General features: G+C 47.8%; 1 protein-coding gene across 3 annotated transcripts in view; it reads right to left on the bottom strand.

The window, feature by feature from the left end:
* PIP4K2A (phosphatidylinositol-5-phosphate 4-kinase type 2 alpha) overlaps positions 1-12,120 on the bottom strand; it is a 186,099-nt gene extending 173,979 nt beyond the window's left edge. Inside the window, exon 1 of one of the 3 annotated variants that reach the window (XM_058681714.1) lies at positions 11,732-12,120. In XM_058681714.1, coding sequence (XP_058537697.1) covers positions 11,732-11,875 — 144 coding nt within the window. In that variant the 5' untranslated portion in view covers positions 11,876-12,120. The remainder of the gene's footprint in view (positions 1-11,731) is intronic. The other 2 variants (XM_058681716.1, XM_058681712.1) reach the window with 2 other exon arrangements.
* Positions 12,121-14,111: the final 1,991 nt, after the last annotated feature.

Genomic DNA, 14,111 nt, shown 5'->3' with positions numbered 1-14,111 from the left:
GGAGACAGCAGGAAGGGGTGAGACAAAGAAAGAAGCAGGGGCCGGGCCAGGAAGACCTTGCAAACCACAGAGGAGAGTCTGGGGTTTACTCACGATGCAACACGAAGCATCTGGAAGGTTCTCACTGAAGAAGCGGAGTGACAGGATATCATTTACGTTTCAGAGAGATCGCTCTGCTACCAGTATAGAGGATTTGAAGTGAAACAGGGCAAGGGTGAAATCAGGCGGGCCTGCAGTGTTTCGGCAGAGAGGGAATTTATATGCAAAGAGAGAAATACGCAGGACTTGGAAATGGTAGTGGTGAGAACACGAGAAGAATCAAGGTTGGCACCAAGGTTTTTTTTGGCTTGAACAGCCGGGGAGATGGTGGTCCGTTCACGGATGGGGGGAGAAAGTGGCCTGGGGCAGGCAGCAGCAGGGGAGGAGGAGAAGAGCCCTGTGTGGGTCACTTCTGAGATGCCTGCTTGGCATTCGAGGGAAGGTATCTGGTAGGAAACTGAATATGGAGCCCAGCAGGGGACTCAGAGCTGAAGATAAAAACTTCTTAGTCATCAGCATGAAATGCCACAAGACTAAATAAGATCGTGTAGATAAAATGTGCCTAGTTAGAGAAGACCCTGGAAAGAGTCCTGGGACCTTCCAGCTTTCAGAGGTTGGGTAAAGGAGGAGGAAGCTGGTCAGGTACCTAAGGAGGGTAGCGGGTGAGGCCGAAGGAAAACAGGAAAAGACACGAGAAGGGGTCCTGGGGATCTGAAACCAGGAGCATCGCTGGTGCTGGTTCCTTGCAGCGGGGAAGATGAAATGAAACCGAGGCTACAGCAGGTCCGAGAGAGAATGGCAGGGGAGGGAGGCAGCAGCGACAGACAGATTACAGGAGGCAGGAGCAGGAGACAAGGCCGCGCAACTGCTAGAAAAAGGAACAGAGAAACAGAGTGGACACCAACGTGAGGATGTGACGTCCCGCTCAGGAGCTACTGCCCACGTGTGGCTGTGGGGCACTCGATAAGAGAAACTGAACGTTCCAGATTTTATTTTAATTCAATGCAATTGAATTAGTCATGTGTGACTAGTGGCTTCCAACCTGGACAGTGCGGCCCTCCAGCATGTCTCTGGCCTAATGGCATTCAGCTGTCCAAAAGTTAGCAGACTGCATGGTGGGAAGAATGGAAGTCAGTGGGCTTCTATGGGGCCAATGTCTTCTTTTAAAAAAAAAAAAAATTTTTTTTTTTTTTTTTTACATTTTTATTCATTTTTGAGAGACAGAGAATGAGCAGAGGAAGGGCAGAGAGAGAGAGTACACAGGATCCGAGGCAGGCTCCAGGCTCTGAGCTGTCGGCACAGAGCCGGACATGGGGCTGGAACCCACAAACCGAGAGATCAGGACCTGAGCCAAAGTCGGACGCTTAACTGACTGAGCTACCCAGGCGCCCCTGGGCCAATGTCTTCCAAAGCATTAAAGGTTACCAGCTGGAAGAGGGTAAAGGGAGAAGACGCTAGAAGGAAAGTTAGGGAGAGAGAAAAGGTAAGAAACAGTTTCAAAGAGCATACAGTACGCTTTACAGTACATTTTACAGTGGCCCTCATCAGCACTGTTGTCGAGTTTTTCAGTGGCAAACATCAGCTACTGAGCCCTTTAAAATCTGACCTGCAACCACTTTTCTACCATTTGCTAAACATTCCCTATCATTTACCTGTGTGGTTTTCAAGCTTCTTGGTCGTAGACTTGTTTCCCCCTGTACGTTATCTGCCCTTGCACATACACAGTACGTATTCGGTGCCTCCAATCAAAAATGTTTTAAAAGGTGATGATGAGGGGTGCCTGGGTGGCTCAGTCAGTTGAGAGTCCAGCTTTTGATTTCGGCTCAGCTCATGAGCTCACAGTTCGTGGGATCGAGCCCCGCGTCGGGCTCTGCGCTGACAACACAGGGTGTGCTTGGGATTCTCTCTCTCCTTCTCTCTCTCAAAATAAATAAACTTAAAACAAAAAAGATGATGAATGAGGGGGCACTGGATGGCTCAGTCGGTAAAGCACGCAACTCTTAATCTCAGGGCTGTGAGTTCCAGCCCCATGCTGGGCGTGGAGACTATTAAAAAAAAATCACATAAAAGATGATGACGACAAAAACAAGCTGTTCTGGAGGAAGCTGACGTAGCGGCTAAATCCCCCCCCACCAGCTCGGCCCCTCCCACTAGCGCTGGAGGCACCTGCAAGGAACCCCAGGGTTTGAAACCAAAGACTTACCCTCGCCAGAGCTTCTCAAACTGTCATGCGCTCACAAACCACCTGTCTTGTTGCAACGCACATCCCGCCCCCGAAGGTCTGCAAAGAAACCCACAACTCTGCATTTCTAACAGGCCCCTGGGTGATGGCTGATGCCGCCATTCTGTACGTCACACTTCCGTGAGTGGCAAGGCCCGGGGCCACAGTCATACCAGACCACTCACCGTTCTCCACACAGTCTGCTTACTTTTACCAGTTTGTTCCCTTGGCCACATACACCTTTCCCTGTCTTCTCCAGCAGGAACATTCTACCCCATCTTCAAAGCCCTGCCCATGTCTGCGCCTCCTGAACTCTTGTCCGAGAGCCTTGGGCAGAAGTAATCGTACTCCGGTCCCTGCCCCCATCTCCTATCACTTCCCCTCTTTCTCACACTGCTCCAGCCACACAGGCTTCCCTGCGGTTTCCTAAACATGCCCCGCCAGCAGCAGCCTCAGGGCCTTTGCACAAGCTGTTCCTGCTACCTAAAATGCCCTTCCCCCAGATATCCTCATATCCAACCCCTTCACCTCCTTCATCCCTTCACTCAAATGTCTCCTTCATGAGGTTTATATTCTGACCACCCATGTAATTCCCTCCACCCCAGCATTCTTAATACTCTATTATTTATACATACGTCTATGTATATGTCTGTTTCCCCTGAAGCTGTGAACAATTCAAAGGCAGGGTCCACAATACATTCCTTCTGCATCCGAAGAGTCTTGCACAGTGTCTCTTACATTAGGAAAGAAAGAAAGAAAGAAAGAAAGAAAGAAAGAAAGAAAGAAAGAAAGAAAGAAAGAAAGATCAAACCAATAGCGGACCATAGAAAGAAAGAAAGAAAGAAAGAAAGAAAGAAAGAAAGAAAGAAAGAAAGAAAGAAAGAAAGAAAGAAAGAGAAATCAAACCAATAGCGGACCATAATGTACAACTAATGGATCTGAATGAAAACTGTCACACCTCAAACAACCTGGTGGGTGGTGGCAGCATTAAAGATACAAGAAAGAACATTATAACCAAAAAGAGACAGAAATTAAAGGGCACAAAGAGAATTCTAAAAGGGTTAATTTACAACTCAGAGATGCACAAGGACTTTTTATCTACGAGTGAGGTTAGGGTAAAAATGAACTGAACGTGCACTCTAAAAACTGCTCATGTTCTACCACTGAAAATATTTTTTAAGACATACTAGTGACTCCTAACATCTATTAGGAGCCTATCACGTACCAGCAACTCTCTAGCCATCTTACAAGCACCAACTCATTTGATCCATACAACACACCTCTGTGGTAGGTACTAGGTCTACCTCTTTTTCTAAGGAAGGAACTGAGAGAGAGCTCAAATACTCTGTCAAAGTCACATAGCCAACCAGGGGGCGCGGGAGCCTGAGTTCTTAACCACAGCAGACAGGTGAAAAACCATGAAGACTTACTTGGAATGTAAAGGCTTCTCTTTTAGGTAGGTTACTGTTTTCAAACTCCCTACAACATTACTCATTAATAAATTATATATATATATATATATATATATATATATATATATATATATATATATCCTCTTCCTAAATGTTTTGAATATATACATTCATATCATATCATATCATTCATATCATGAATGTATAATCATTCATACATATACAAAGGAAAAAACTGCTTTGAACACTTTTCCTCCGTATCAACAGCTAATCTCTGTCAAAGTATAGCTTTTAAGACTAAGGAAAGGAAAGGAAAGGAAAAAGGAAAGGAAAGGAAAGGAAAGAAAAGGAAAGGAAAGGAAAGACAAGACTAAGGACATAAGTGAGTAATTCCCAGGGTAGCCCAGGCAAGCAGAGGTCAACGGCTGAGGGGACAGGTGTTTTGTTGTTGTTGTTGTTTTTAATGTTTATTTATTTGGGGGGAGGGGCAGAACGAGAGGAGAGAGAGAGAATCCCAAGTGGGCTCTGGGCTGCAAGCACACAGCCCAACACAGGGCTGTGAGACCATGATCTGAGCCAAAATCAAGAGTCTGACACTCAACTGGCTGAGCTCCCCAGGCACTGCTGAGGGTATGGGTTTGAATCACGGCACCTACGAGCCCTGTGTGCCCAGCCGCGATTAATTTCATCTCTGCACATTCCTACTATGGGTTATTCTTCCTGGCTGCTGTGTGCTCCTCCCCATCTCCCACCCCACACCATTCCCGCCTGATTCTTTCAACAGTCCTCAGTCGGGCTCCACAACTCCCAGGTGGTCCATGGACAGAATTCAGGGGATCCCTGAACTTGGTAGGATGTACCCTCCGTATTTTCATTTATTCACCCAAAAGCATTACTGTAAGAAGGGGTCCGTACGTAGCCTTCACCGGACTGCCACAGGGCTGTGTGGCACAAGAAGGGAAATGTGGATACAAGCAGATACAGAGAAAATGAGCTAGGAGGTATTTTTAACGTTTCAGTCAAGGTAAAAATCTGGGTAGGCCGGCAGAGGTGAGAATGGAAAGTGACGGAGTTGAGGAAAATACCTGGGCATCCCTAAATAAAATGGTATCTCCCACCTTCCTTCTACTTCTAACCTTCCCCAAAGACGGGCTGCCTCTCCTTCCGTGTATTCGTTCCTTAAATCTTTCAGCTTCCACACAAATAGATGCGTGTATGTGTGCCTACCAATCAGCCACCGTCCCAGAAAGCACGTCCCTGAACACCGTGATGTCTGAAACGTTAATACGCGGGCCTTCCCGCTGGGTTATGTCTTGCTTCCTGTTTCTTCCTCCATCCTTCCCTCAAAGCCATGTGTTCCCCTCGGAGACCTACTTTACCCCCCTGGCTTCCACCACCAACTCGGCACGGACAATTCTCCATTCTCCATCCCAGCCCTCACCTTGCTCCTGAGCTGTGATCCCACCTTCCAACACCCCACCGGTGGACACTGTCACTACAATGCCCATTCACTGTCACCTGCAGTTTGACACTTCCTTTTAATGTATTTTTTATTTTTTTTTTAACGTTTATTCATTTTTGAGACAGAGAGAGACAGAGCATGAACGGGGGAGGCGCAGAGAGAGAGGGAGACACAGAATCGGAAACAGGCTCCAGGCTCCGAGTTGTCAGCCCGGAGCCCGACGCGGGGCTCGAACTCACGGACCGCGAGATCGTGACCTGAGCCGAAGTCGGCCGCTCAACCGACTGAGCCACCCAGGCGTCCCGTGTATTTTTTAAAAGTAGGCTCCATGCCCAACATGGGGCTTGACCTCACGACCCTGAGATTAAGAGTCTCACACTCCAGCTACCAACTGAGCCAGCCGGAAAGTGTTTTACCCTTTTTTAGTACATCATTCCTTCTCCTAACTTTTCTAAGTCTACCATGGGGTCCAATCCTGACTATTTCTCTTTATTTTTAGCACTGTTCCTTCCGCCGGTCTTGCTGTTCAACGTGTCGCCCAAGGACCAGCAGCGTTGTCATCATCTAAGAGCACAGAGTCTTGGGACTTACTCCAGACCCGCTGAGTTGAAGTCTGCGTGTTTAAAGCGTTCCCAAGTGATTCATACACACAGTAAATTTCGAGAATCACTTCTCTGGTGCTTATGAATATGCTACCAGCCTAACTGCACCTGAATTTGATTTTTTTTTTTTTGTATCAATTACTAACTCCCTATTATGGGTTAATTACAGTTCTAGACTTTCAATACATTATCTCACTTAACCCTCAGAATAACCCTGTGAGAGAATCCGCATCATCTCTATTTTAAGAATGAGTAAATCGAGGCCCAAGTGGATAAATCATCTGTTCAATGAGTCCACAGCTGATGGAGGCAGGATGTGAACCTTATCTGTCTGACCACAAACCATTTTGCCCAACTGCACCAATTCCCTTAAATTCCAAAATTTGCATTTCAAAGGGTATGTTGGCCGAATTAATTGCTCCGTTTGACTGTACTTGCTGGTCAACTTCTGGCGGATTTTATTACAATTCCTGCTGGAAATCTTTCAAAAGGCAGCGCAGACGATCCTGGCTTAGAAACAGAAATCATTGTCTTGTGACGGGCATCATTCTGAACACTCAAATTCAGTAAAAGTTATTTGGTTAAGGGAGAAGAAAATGTATTCTTTTCTCAGGATATAATCCCAAATTTTCGGGGGCTTAAAACGATTTCCCTAATAACAAACGTTGTGTCTGCTTGGCATTCTTCTTTCCTCTAAGGGAAAGAGAAGATGGGGCACCTGGGTGACTCCGTCGGTTAAGCACCTGACTCTTGATTTCGGCTCGGGTCACCATCTCTCGGAGCGTCAGTTCTCGGTTGGTGAGATGTGAAACCCGGCAACGGGCAATGTGCTGACAGTGCGGAGCCTGCTTGGGATCCTCTCTCTTGCTCTCTCTCTGCCCCTCCCCGGCTCACTCTCTCTCTCAAAATAAATAAATAGATACCTTAAAAACTGTACTGATGAAGGGAAGAAATAAAAACAGTGTGGGACTAGTTCTTGAATGAATGGTTATTTGGGTTCCATTCAGTACATTTCAGCTAACGTCTAGCTAATCACTATTTTAATTTAACTGCCTCATTATATCCTATTCAGTCAATATTTCACAGTCACTCATTTCATTTTGAAACCTGGTTTCCTTCTTTCATTTTTTTTTCCGTGCCCAAATATAAACCCACGAACCCCAAAGACACCACTATTTCTCTAATATACTATTTACTTATTTCAAGTCCCAGACCTTGCTGACAATATAACAGAAGCTATGGATGCTGAACCCCGAAAACTACATACTGGCCCAAACTACCACTAGGACAGATCCCTGCCCAATCCTGCCTGTCCAGGCCCTCTCCATTCTTCTTCTTCTTCTTTTTTTTTTTAATTTATTTTTGACACAGAGAAAGACAGAGCATGAGCAGGGGAGGGGCAGAGAGAGGGGGAGACACAGAATCTGAATCCGAAGCAGGCTCCAGGCTCTGAGCTGTCAGCACGGAACCGCGGGACTCGAACTCACAGACACTGAGATCATCACCAGAGCCGCAGGCGGACGCTCAACCAACTGAGCCACCCAGGCACCCTCAGGCCCTCTCCATTCTTATGGGAACTGTCCCAATAGCCAAGAACTTCCATCTTTTCCTAACTGTTTAGCCCAGGGGGATGCCAAACGGGTCAGAATCCCTCCATGGGATTTTTAGAACTGAATCAGAAACAGAAAGTCCCTTTTGGGGGGGCGGGAATTACAAAATGCTAAATTCAGGAAACATCAGTTCCCAGTCCTGTGGAGGGAACCAGTCAGCTATGAGCAAGAATAAAGCCAAAACAGACAGAAAAGTCCCAACGGTACCCAAGCACCTGCTTCCAGTTATGGCTGAACTCAGTCCTATTCCTGTTCTCCTGGTTTGGTGGCCAATCCCTTCTTGCACTGTGACAGACCTCCAAAACCCTCCTAATTTTTAAAGTTTCTGGCTAAGCTCATTCACATTTCTATAGCTTGCAACAAAAAGACTTTAGCGTTAATACGGACTCCTTCTAAATACTGTATTTGTTTTAAATAAGGTTTATGTCCTTTACGTTTCTTCTATACAGATGAATTCCTTTCGATACTTAATTAGGTTTTTAAATTCTCATTTCCAAAAGGCTCACATTGCACTCTTCGTAAAAATCTTTTAGAATATCTCTCTTTAAAACAAGTCTTGGCTCATATCATTCTACATGTTCCACGCACTATTAAAATATAATTTTAAGAAGCTAACTGCCTGATCATTTTTAGTTTAACTCCAAATGTAACAAGACAAAACTGCCTTCTAAAGTGGTCTTTTCCTTTATGTATTCAATTATATTCCCTGCTTAAAATACTTAAAATAAAAATTGGCAGTGATCCCTTCACTGCTGGGTATTTTAAGTTAGAAAGCGGTAACGTATCAAATTCACCACACAAAGTCAGGCTTATTCTTGTCACTGAGAATTACCACCACAATTGACTTGGAAATTTCCACCTTAATTTCAAGTTTTTACATTTCAATCAAATAGACTTTGACTTAATAGACCGCAATGCAGTCCAACTCCAATCAATCCAACAAACTCTCAGTTCACACCTCTCTTCCAATCACCCCAGATATCCTTCCCTCTGGTCACGGCCTTGAAAATTCCCTGAATGCAGCTGCATGTTCAAGGTTACAACGGTAACGCAACTTTAGTTCTGTACTATTACTATTGCTAGTCTATGGATCCTAATATAATGCTCTGAACCAAGTAGATTGTAAAAACATTTGAATCTTGAAGTTAGAAAAATACTTAGAAATCATCCAGTCCAATCACCTTACTTCACAGATGCAAACATTGATGCAAAACTAGTTAGTTATATGCCCAAGGTCAGCAGAATTAGAGAAGGAATTAGAACACCTGTACAATGAGCATTTTACCATAGTATGTACAAGGTTCCCAAAACCTCTTATAAGATGCCTACATGATAAAAATAAACATGATTTTTCTTTTTAGTACTCCAAATGTTAGTTATTTCTAAACATCCTTAAGAAAAATTCAGATGAAGTATAAAAGCACGAAATTGCTCGATTCATGACAAATCTTTTCCCATTAATTCTGGCCACGTTATATATTTTTTTTAACATTTTTTATTTATTTTTGAGACAGAGAGAGACAGAGCATGAACGGGGGAGGGGCAGAGAGAGAGGGAGACACAGAATCGGAAGCAGGCTCCAGGCTCTGAGCCGTGAGCCCAGAGCCCGATGCGGGGCTCGAACTCACGGACCGCGAGATCGTGACCTGAGCTGAAGTCGGACGCTTAACCCACTGAGCCACCCAGGCGCCCCATCTGGCCACGCTATAAATGTAGGAGAATAATGTTAGAGGTGCCTGGCTGGTAGAGTACGTGACTCTTGATCTTGGGGTTGTGAGTTCGAGCCCCATGTTGGGTGTAGAGACTACTTAAACATAACATCTTAAAAAAATAAAAATAAATTAAAAAAGAGATGTAGGAGAGAGACTGTGATGTGAATTATCCGCTCCTTTCCTGGTCTGCTTTCTCAAATGTCCCTATTCATATACAGCACTATGCTTGCTCCTTCTTAATAACGCTGACGAAGTTTATTCTCATTTTATACTGTACACTTTGGTCATATTTGGTCAAGTTCATATAAAAACGTTTATCTAGTATTAGACTTTGCCACCTAAAATGAAATCAACCAGAAATACATGACATCTTGGTACTTAGATTTCATAGTTACATACACCTCACTTTTTTTTTTCAGAGATAATAAAGAAAATAGACATTTTGAAAAAGAAGGCTGTGAAACAGACCATTCTTATGCCGATTAAGCCCTCAAAATAAAGATATTTGGACAAAAAAACTGAGTGGCATTCTTAGCCGTCTTTTGCGCAACGTCTGGTACTGTCTGTGTGCCTACTACAAAGTTGCTGAATGAAATAACATGGTTATGTTACATACTATAAAACTTGACTCCTCTGGACGACTAAGAGTTGCTACCTTTTCCTGAAAGCAAAAGAAAATAACACGAAGTGTACCATCCACAAATCATATGTCATTTTTGTAAGCCTTAGATAGCTTACAAATTTCCGATTAGCAAGAAACTCTAAACCCAATGTAGCAATTCATAAATATAAGGTAGCAACATAAGTGGTTACAATAAAATATGCACAACTGCAAGATTTTGTGAAGCAAGATGGAATTCGGACTAAATCCCAGAAAGCACACTCTTTTTTCGGCGGCATATTGTTGGCAGTCCTTTACCACATTTAAACCCTCAGACACAAACACTCTCTGACCCAAACACCAGAACTCCAAAGGAGATACAAGCACCAATAAATACAGAATAGCAATTAAAAAAAAAAAAAAGCAACTAACAAAAAATAATTTAAAAAGCTTAATAGAATTAGGCATAACTCTAAATTGTAGATGCATCATACAGGAAAAATTCCATTTTATTTACTACGATAAACCTTAAGAGGAGAGTTTTTGGTGCATTCACATTTGCGGTTGGAAAAGCTCACGTTCCCAATCGCTAAAGAAGTTATCAGGAAGTGAAGATGAACTTCAGTGGATCAGACACTCATTTCTCAACTTTCTTAGGCACAATCACTTCATGCAAACACAATATATCCTGATACTGTTCCACGTTTTCCCCAGCTTGCCCTCGGCAAGAAAACTATAAATAGAATGCATGCTTCTAAGCCGTTTTAAACAACTTCATTAAATTGAGAGTGCTCTTAAAAACAAAACAAAACAGCATGGTTTTCTGCCATTTCTATTACGCTCAAAAGGGCACACAGACATCCACAGAAATCAAAAGTACGGAGAGCAAGCTTACACTTTTGCTCACATGCTAACTGACTGCAGTGGGTAAGGTCATGGTCAGAATTCACAAGCTCACTTAAACTTTCATGGCTCGGCCAACAGCTCCGATCATGTTTCCTGATCCTAAGGAGATTAAAACTGCAGGAGTTTCTCGCAGTAAGATCAGCAGGAGGCTATTTCAGACCCTCAAACCGCAGTCCGCATAGCCCGCAGCGGCTCATCTTCCACCGCCTCTGGCTGTGTGTTAAGCTAACCTTTCGGAGCATTCTCCCTCCAGCCTTTTTAAGCAAACCCCCAAAACCGGTGCGGCCAACTCGAGACGGCTTTCCCTCCGCCCAGCCAAGATCCACCCCCACCCCCCCCCCCACTGTCATCCCCAGGCCACCCTTCCGCAGTCGGTGACTTCGGCCTGGCTCCCCGAGGTGGGGGAGGAGGTGTGGAGAGGAAGACTCCCCGCCAAGCAGCTCTCCAGCCCGCACAGCGGCAGGGCGATGCGGGAGAGGAGCAGAGGAAGATACTAAACCCCAGTGCCATATTTACACGAGCTTTTTCTTTGCCAAAAAGATTCCCTGCGTCCGATAATATCGCCTTTAAAGGAAAAAAAGGACCTAAGCACTAAAGCCGCTGCCCACATCTCCCGATCTCCGGTATTCTCACCCCTCTTCCCCCGCGGGGAGGCTCCGGACGCTCCCGACCTCGCACAGGTACACCTGAAGCCAGCGGAAGACCCGACCGCCCCGGCCGCCCCCCGACATCAAGGAGCGATCACCAAGGCTCAGACCCCAGCAGCCCCCGCCCGGGCTGACAGCCCAGGAGGACCCGTGCCCTGCACAAACTTCCCAGTTGCCCGGCTGCGGGGACCAGCCGGCCGACGCACGAACGGGAGCACGGGGGACGACACTGGTACCCGCCGCAGGGCTCAACTGCAGATGGGACCCTACGTCCCGCAACCGGCTCTGGGTCCAAAGGGGGTCCAAGTGGCGCCCGGGGAACCCAGAGAGGCGGGCGCGCGGCGCGGGGATGGGGGCACCGAGGCGCCGCGGCGGGCGGACAGCCCTGGAGAGCGAGCAGCCGGAGGGCCGGGTCCCCGCTCGGGCTCCCCGCCCCGCAGCAGCTGCAGCAGAAGGAGGAGGGGAGCGAGGAGGAAGAGGAGGAGGAAAGGGACTGCGCGCCGCAGCCCAAGCCCTTACCGAGTGGTTTACCCCCCACATCAGGACGCTGAGCAGCGGATCGCTGGCCCGAAAGAGCTTCACTTTCTGCGCTACGAAGTGCTTCTTCTTGGTCTTGGTCTTGCTCGCCAAGACGGAGGACCCCAGGTTGCCGGGGGTCGCCATGGCCGCCGCCTCTGTCCCCTCCACCGCCGCGCTCCCGAGGCCGGGGACCCGCCCTCTCTACACGCCAGCCGGGGGAGGCAGCCGCATCCCCCCGGCGGCGGCCCCGGCGCGCCGTGCCCGCTCCTCCCGCTTTGCGCGCTTGGCCCGGCAGAACACGGAGGCTGCGCTCGGCTCGCGCCCCGGCCCGGATCCCGCGCCCGCCGCGGCTCCGCGCTCAGCCCGCGGCTGGACCAGGCGCGCCGCGAGCGGCTTCCGCGTTGGGCGTCGGCGTCATGACGCAGGGGGCGGGCGGGCAGCTGTTGCGGCGCCGCCAGGCGGGGCGCGGCCGCGGGACCGTTAAGCTGCAGCCTGGCGCTCGGGCTCCGGCTCCCGCTCCCGTTCCGGCTCCGCAGTGGTCCCGCGGGCCCCCGGGGTGCAGGCGAACTCGCGCTGGGCGCCCCCGACCGGCTGAGGACCCCGCGGGGTGGGCGTGCGGCGCTGGCCCCGCGAGGAATCCCGCAGGGCAACCCTTTCTGCTCCCCAGGGAGAAGGGGGGCGGGGAGGACAGAGGAGTGGGGATGTCGGAGGAGAGGAGCCCCCAGAGGCGGTAGTCAGGCGAAGGGATGAGGCTCGGGGAACCACCACTTACCGGTCCCGGGAGTCCGGAGAGCTGGCGAGACCTGACATGCTGCATGGAGACCAGGGCTTCCCTAGCACCAAAGGAAAGGACCCGGGCACGTCGTTGGCCACCTCCCAGGGTGGCACCGAAATGAAGTTGTTAACCCTCAGGCCTTTCGAACCCCGATCCTGAGCCTCGCTACACTCTCTGAGTCATGCAGGAGGGAGACCCCCACCTACCACCCTGGCTGCCTTTCCTGCCGCCACTGCCCCCTCCACAGGGCAGGGCCCTGGATTCCTCATGCTCAGCACTTGGTTTCGCCTGGAGAATCGTGCCCCAAACTGCACCTTCTTCCAATTCAAATCCTCCGCGACGTTCTTTACAATTCTTCCTTTTATCCGTGACACTCACCTTTCCCGGAGACCTGTTCGTTGTCTCTATCCATGTACACCTGAACGCTGGGAATGACTGACTCACCTCGGGAAAAGCTGCCATTACGAGTGTGGCTAAAAACAGTGCTGTCCCCGTACCTTCCGCACGAATCCTCCTCTTCTGTGTATCCTTACCTGACTCAGCCCGCTGGGCAAGCCCGTTATCGATTGTCATTTTTCCTCCACTCCACAGTGACTACCCACTGTGGGCTTGGTGATCTGTTCCGCTCGGTCAAGGAGACGGGGATGATAGCCCCTTATGCCTTATAAAGAGCTTAAGTACGTGTCATGAGCGTGGGGAGTGACAGGTTATGTGGGTCACCGTTCATTTGCTCCTCTTTGTTTCCTCTGCCCTTTAAACATAGAGGTTGCCCCGAGTCCTTTTGTTCTTTCCCTCTTGTGTCATACCCTTGTCCAAAATGGTGTCGGCTCTCCCAACGTCAACTGTCATCGCCCTTAGTGGTTAAAAGAAACAACCCAAATGTGTAGTGAGAAACATAGGGTTGCACATTTCCTCCACTTGTTTGAGCAAATCCGTTAACCTCCCTGAGCTTCAGGTTCTTTGTGTTCACAAAAGGGATAATCAGACACAAATGTCACTTTAGAGACTACTCTGGGCCTGGTAATTATGGTTCTGCCCTACGTACTTTAAAGGATGTTTATCGGAATCAAAATCAACAGTAGGCAATGGCTGTGAAAAGCCCTTTGTAAACTATTCAGCATATGTATATACATACTAGATAAAATGTAAAGTACTTGTAGGTAATCCATATATTCTCCACTGACCTCAAAAAAGTAAATGCCTGGGTGAATATCTCTCTATCAGTTATCCACAGGCACCTTTAAAAAGGTGAGCCTGGGTGGCTCAGTTGGTGAAGCCTCCGACTCTTGATTTCGGCTCAGGTCACGATCTCCTGGTTAGTGAGTTCAAACCCTGCACTGGGCTCTGCGCTGACTGCGGAACCTGCTCGGGATCCTCTCTCCCCCTCTCTCTCTGCCCTTCCCCCCCGTGTGTGTTCTCGCTCTCTCCCTCTCAAAATATATAAGTAAACTTAAAAAAATAAAATAAAATAAGAGTCTACAGCTTAAATGCGTCTTTAAGAAAGAAGTACCTAAAACCAAGTTCAACATCTTCCCCCAACCCACGTGTTGTTTCATTTTTCTATTCTATTGGAAATGGCGTGCGTATCAGTTACTCCAGCTAGAA

Source organism: Neofelis nebulosa, chromosome 8, assembly GCF_028018385.1.
Source record: "Neofelis nebulosa isolate mNeoNeb1 chromosome 8, mNeoNeb1.pri, whole genome shotgun sequence".
NCBI lineage: Eukaryota > Metazoa > Chordata > Mammalia > Carnivora > Felidae > Neofelis > Neofelis nebulosa.
Note: the sequence above shows the minus strand (reverse complement) of the source record. Positions and strands in the feature narration are given on the sequence as shown.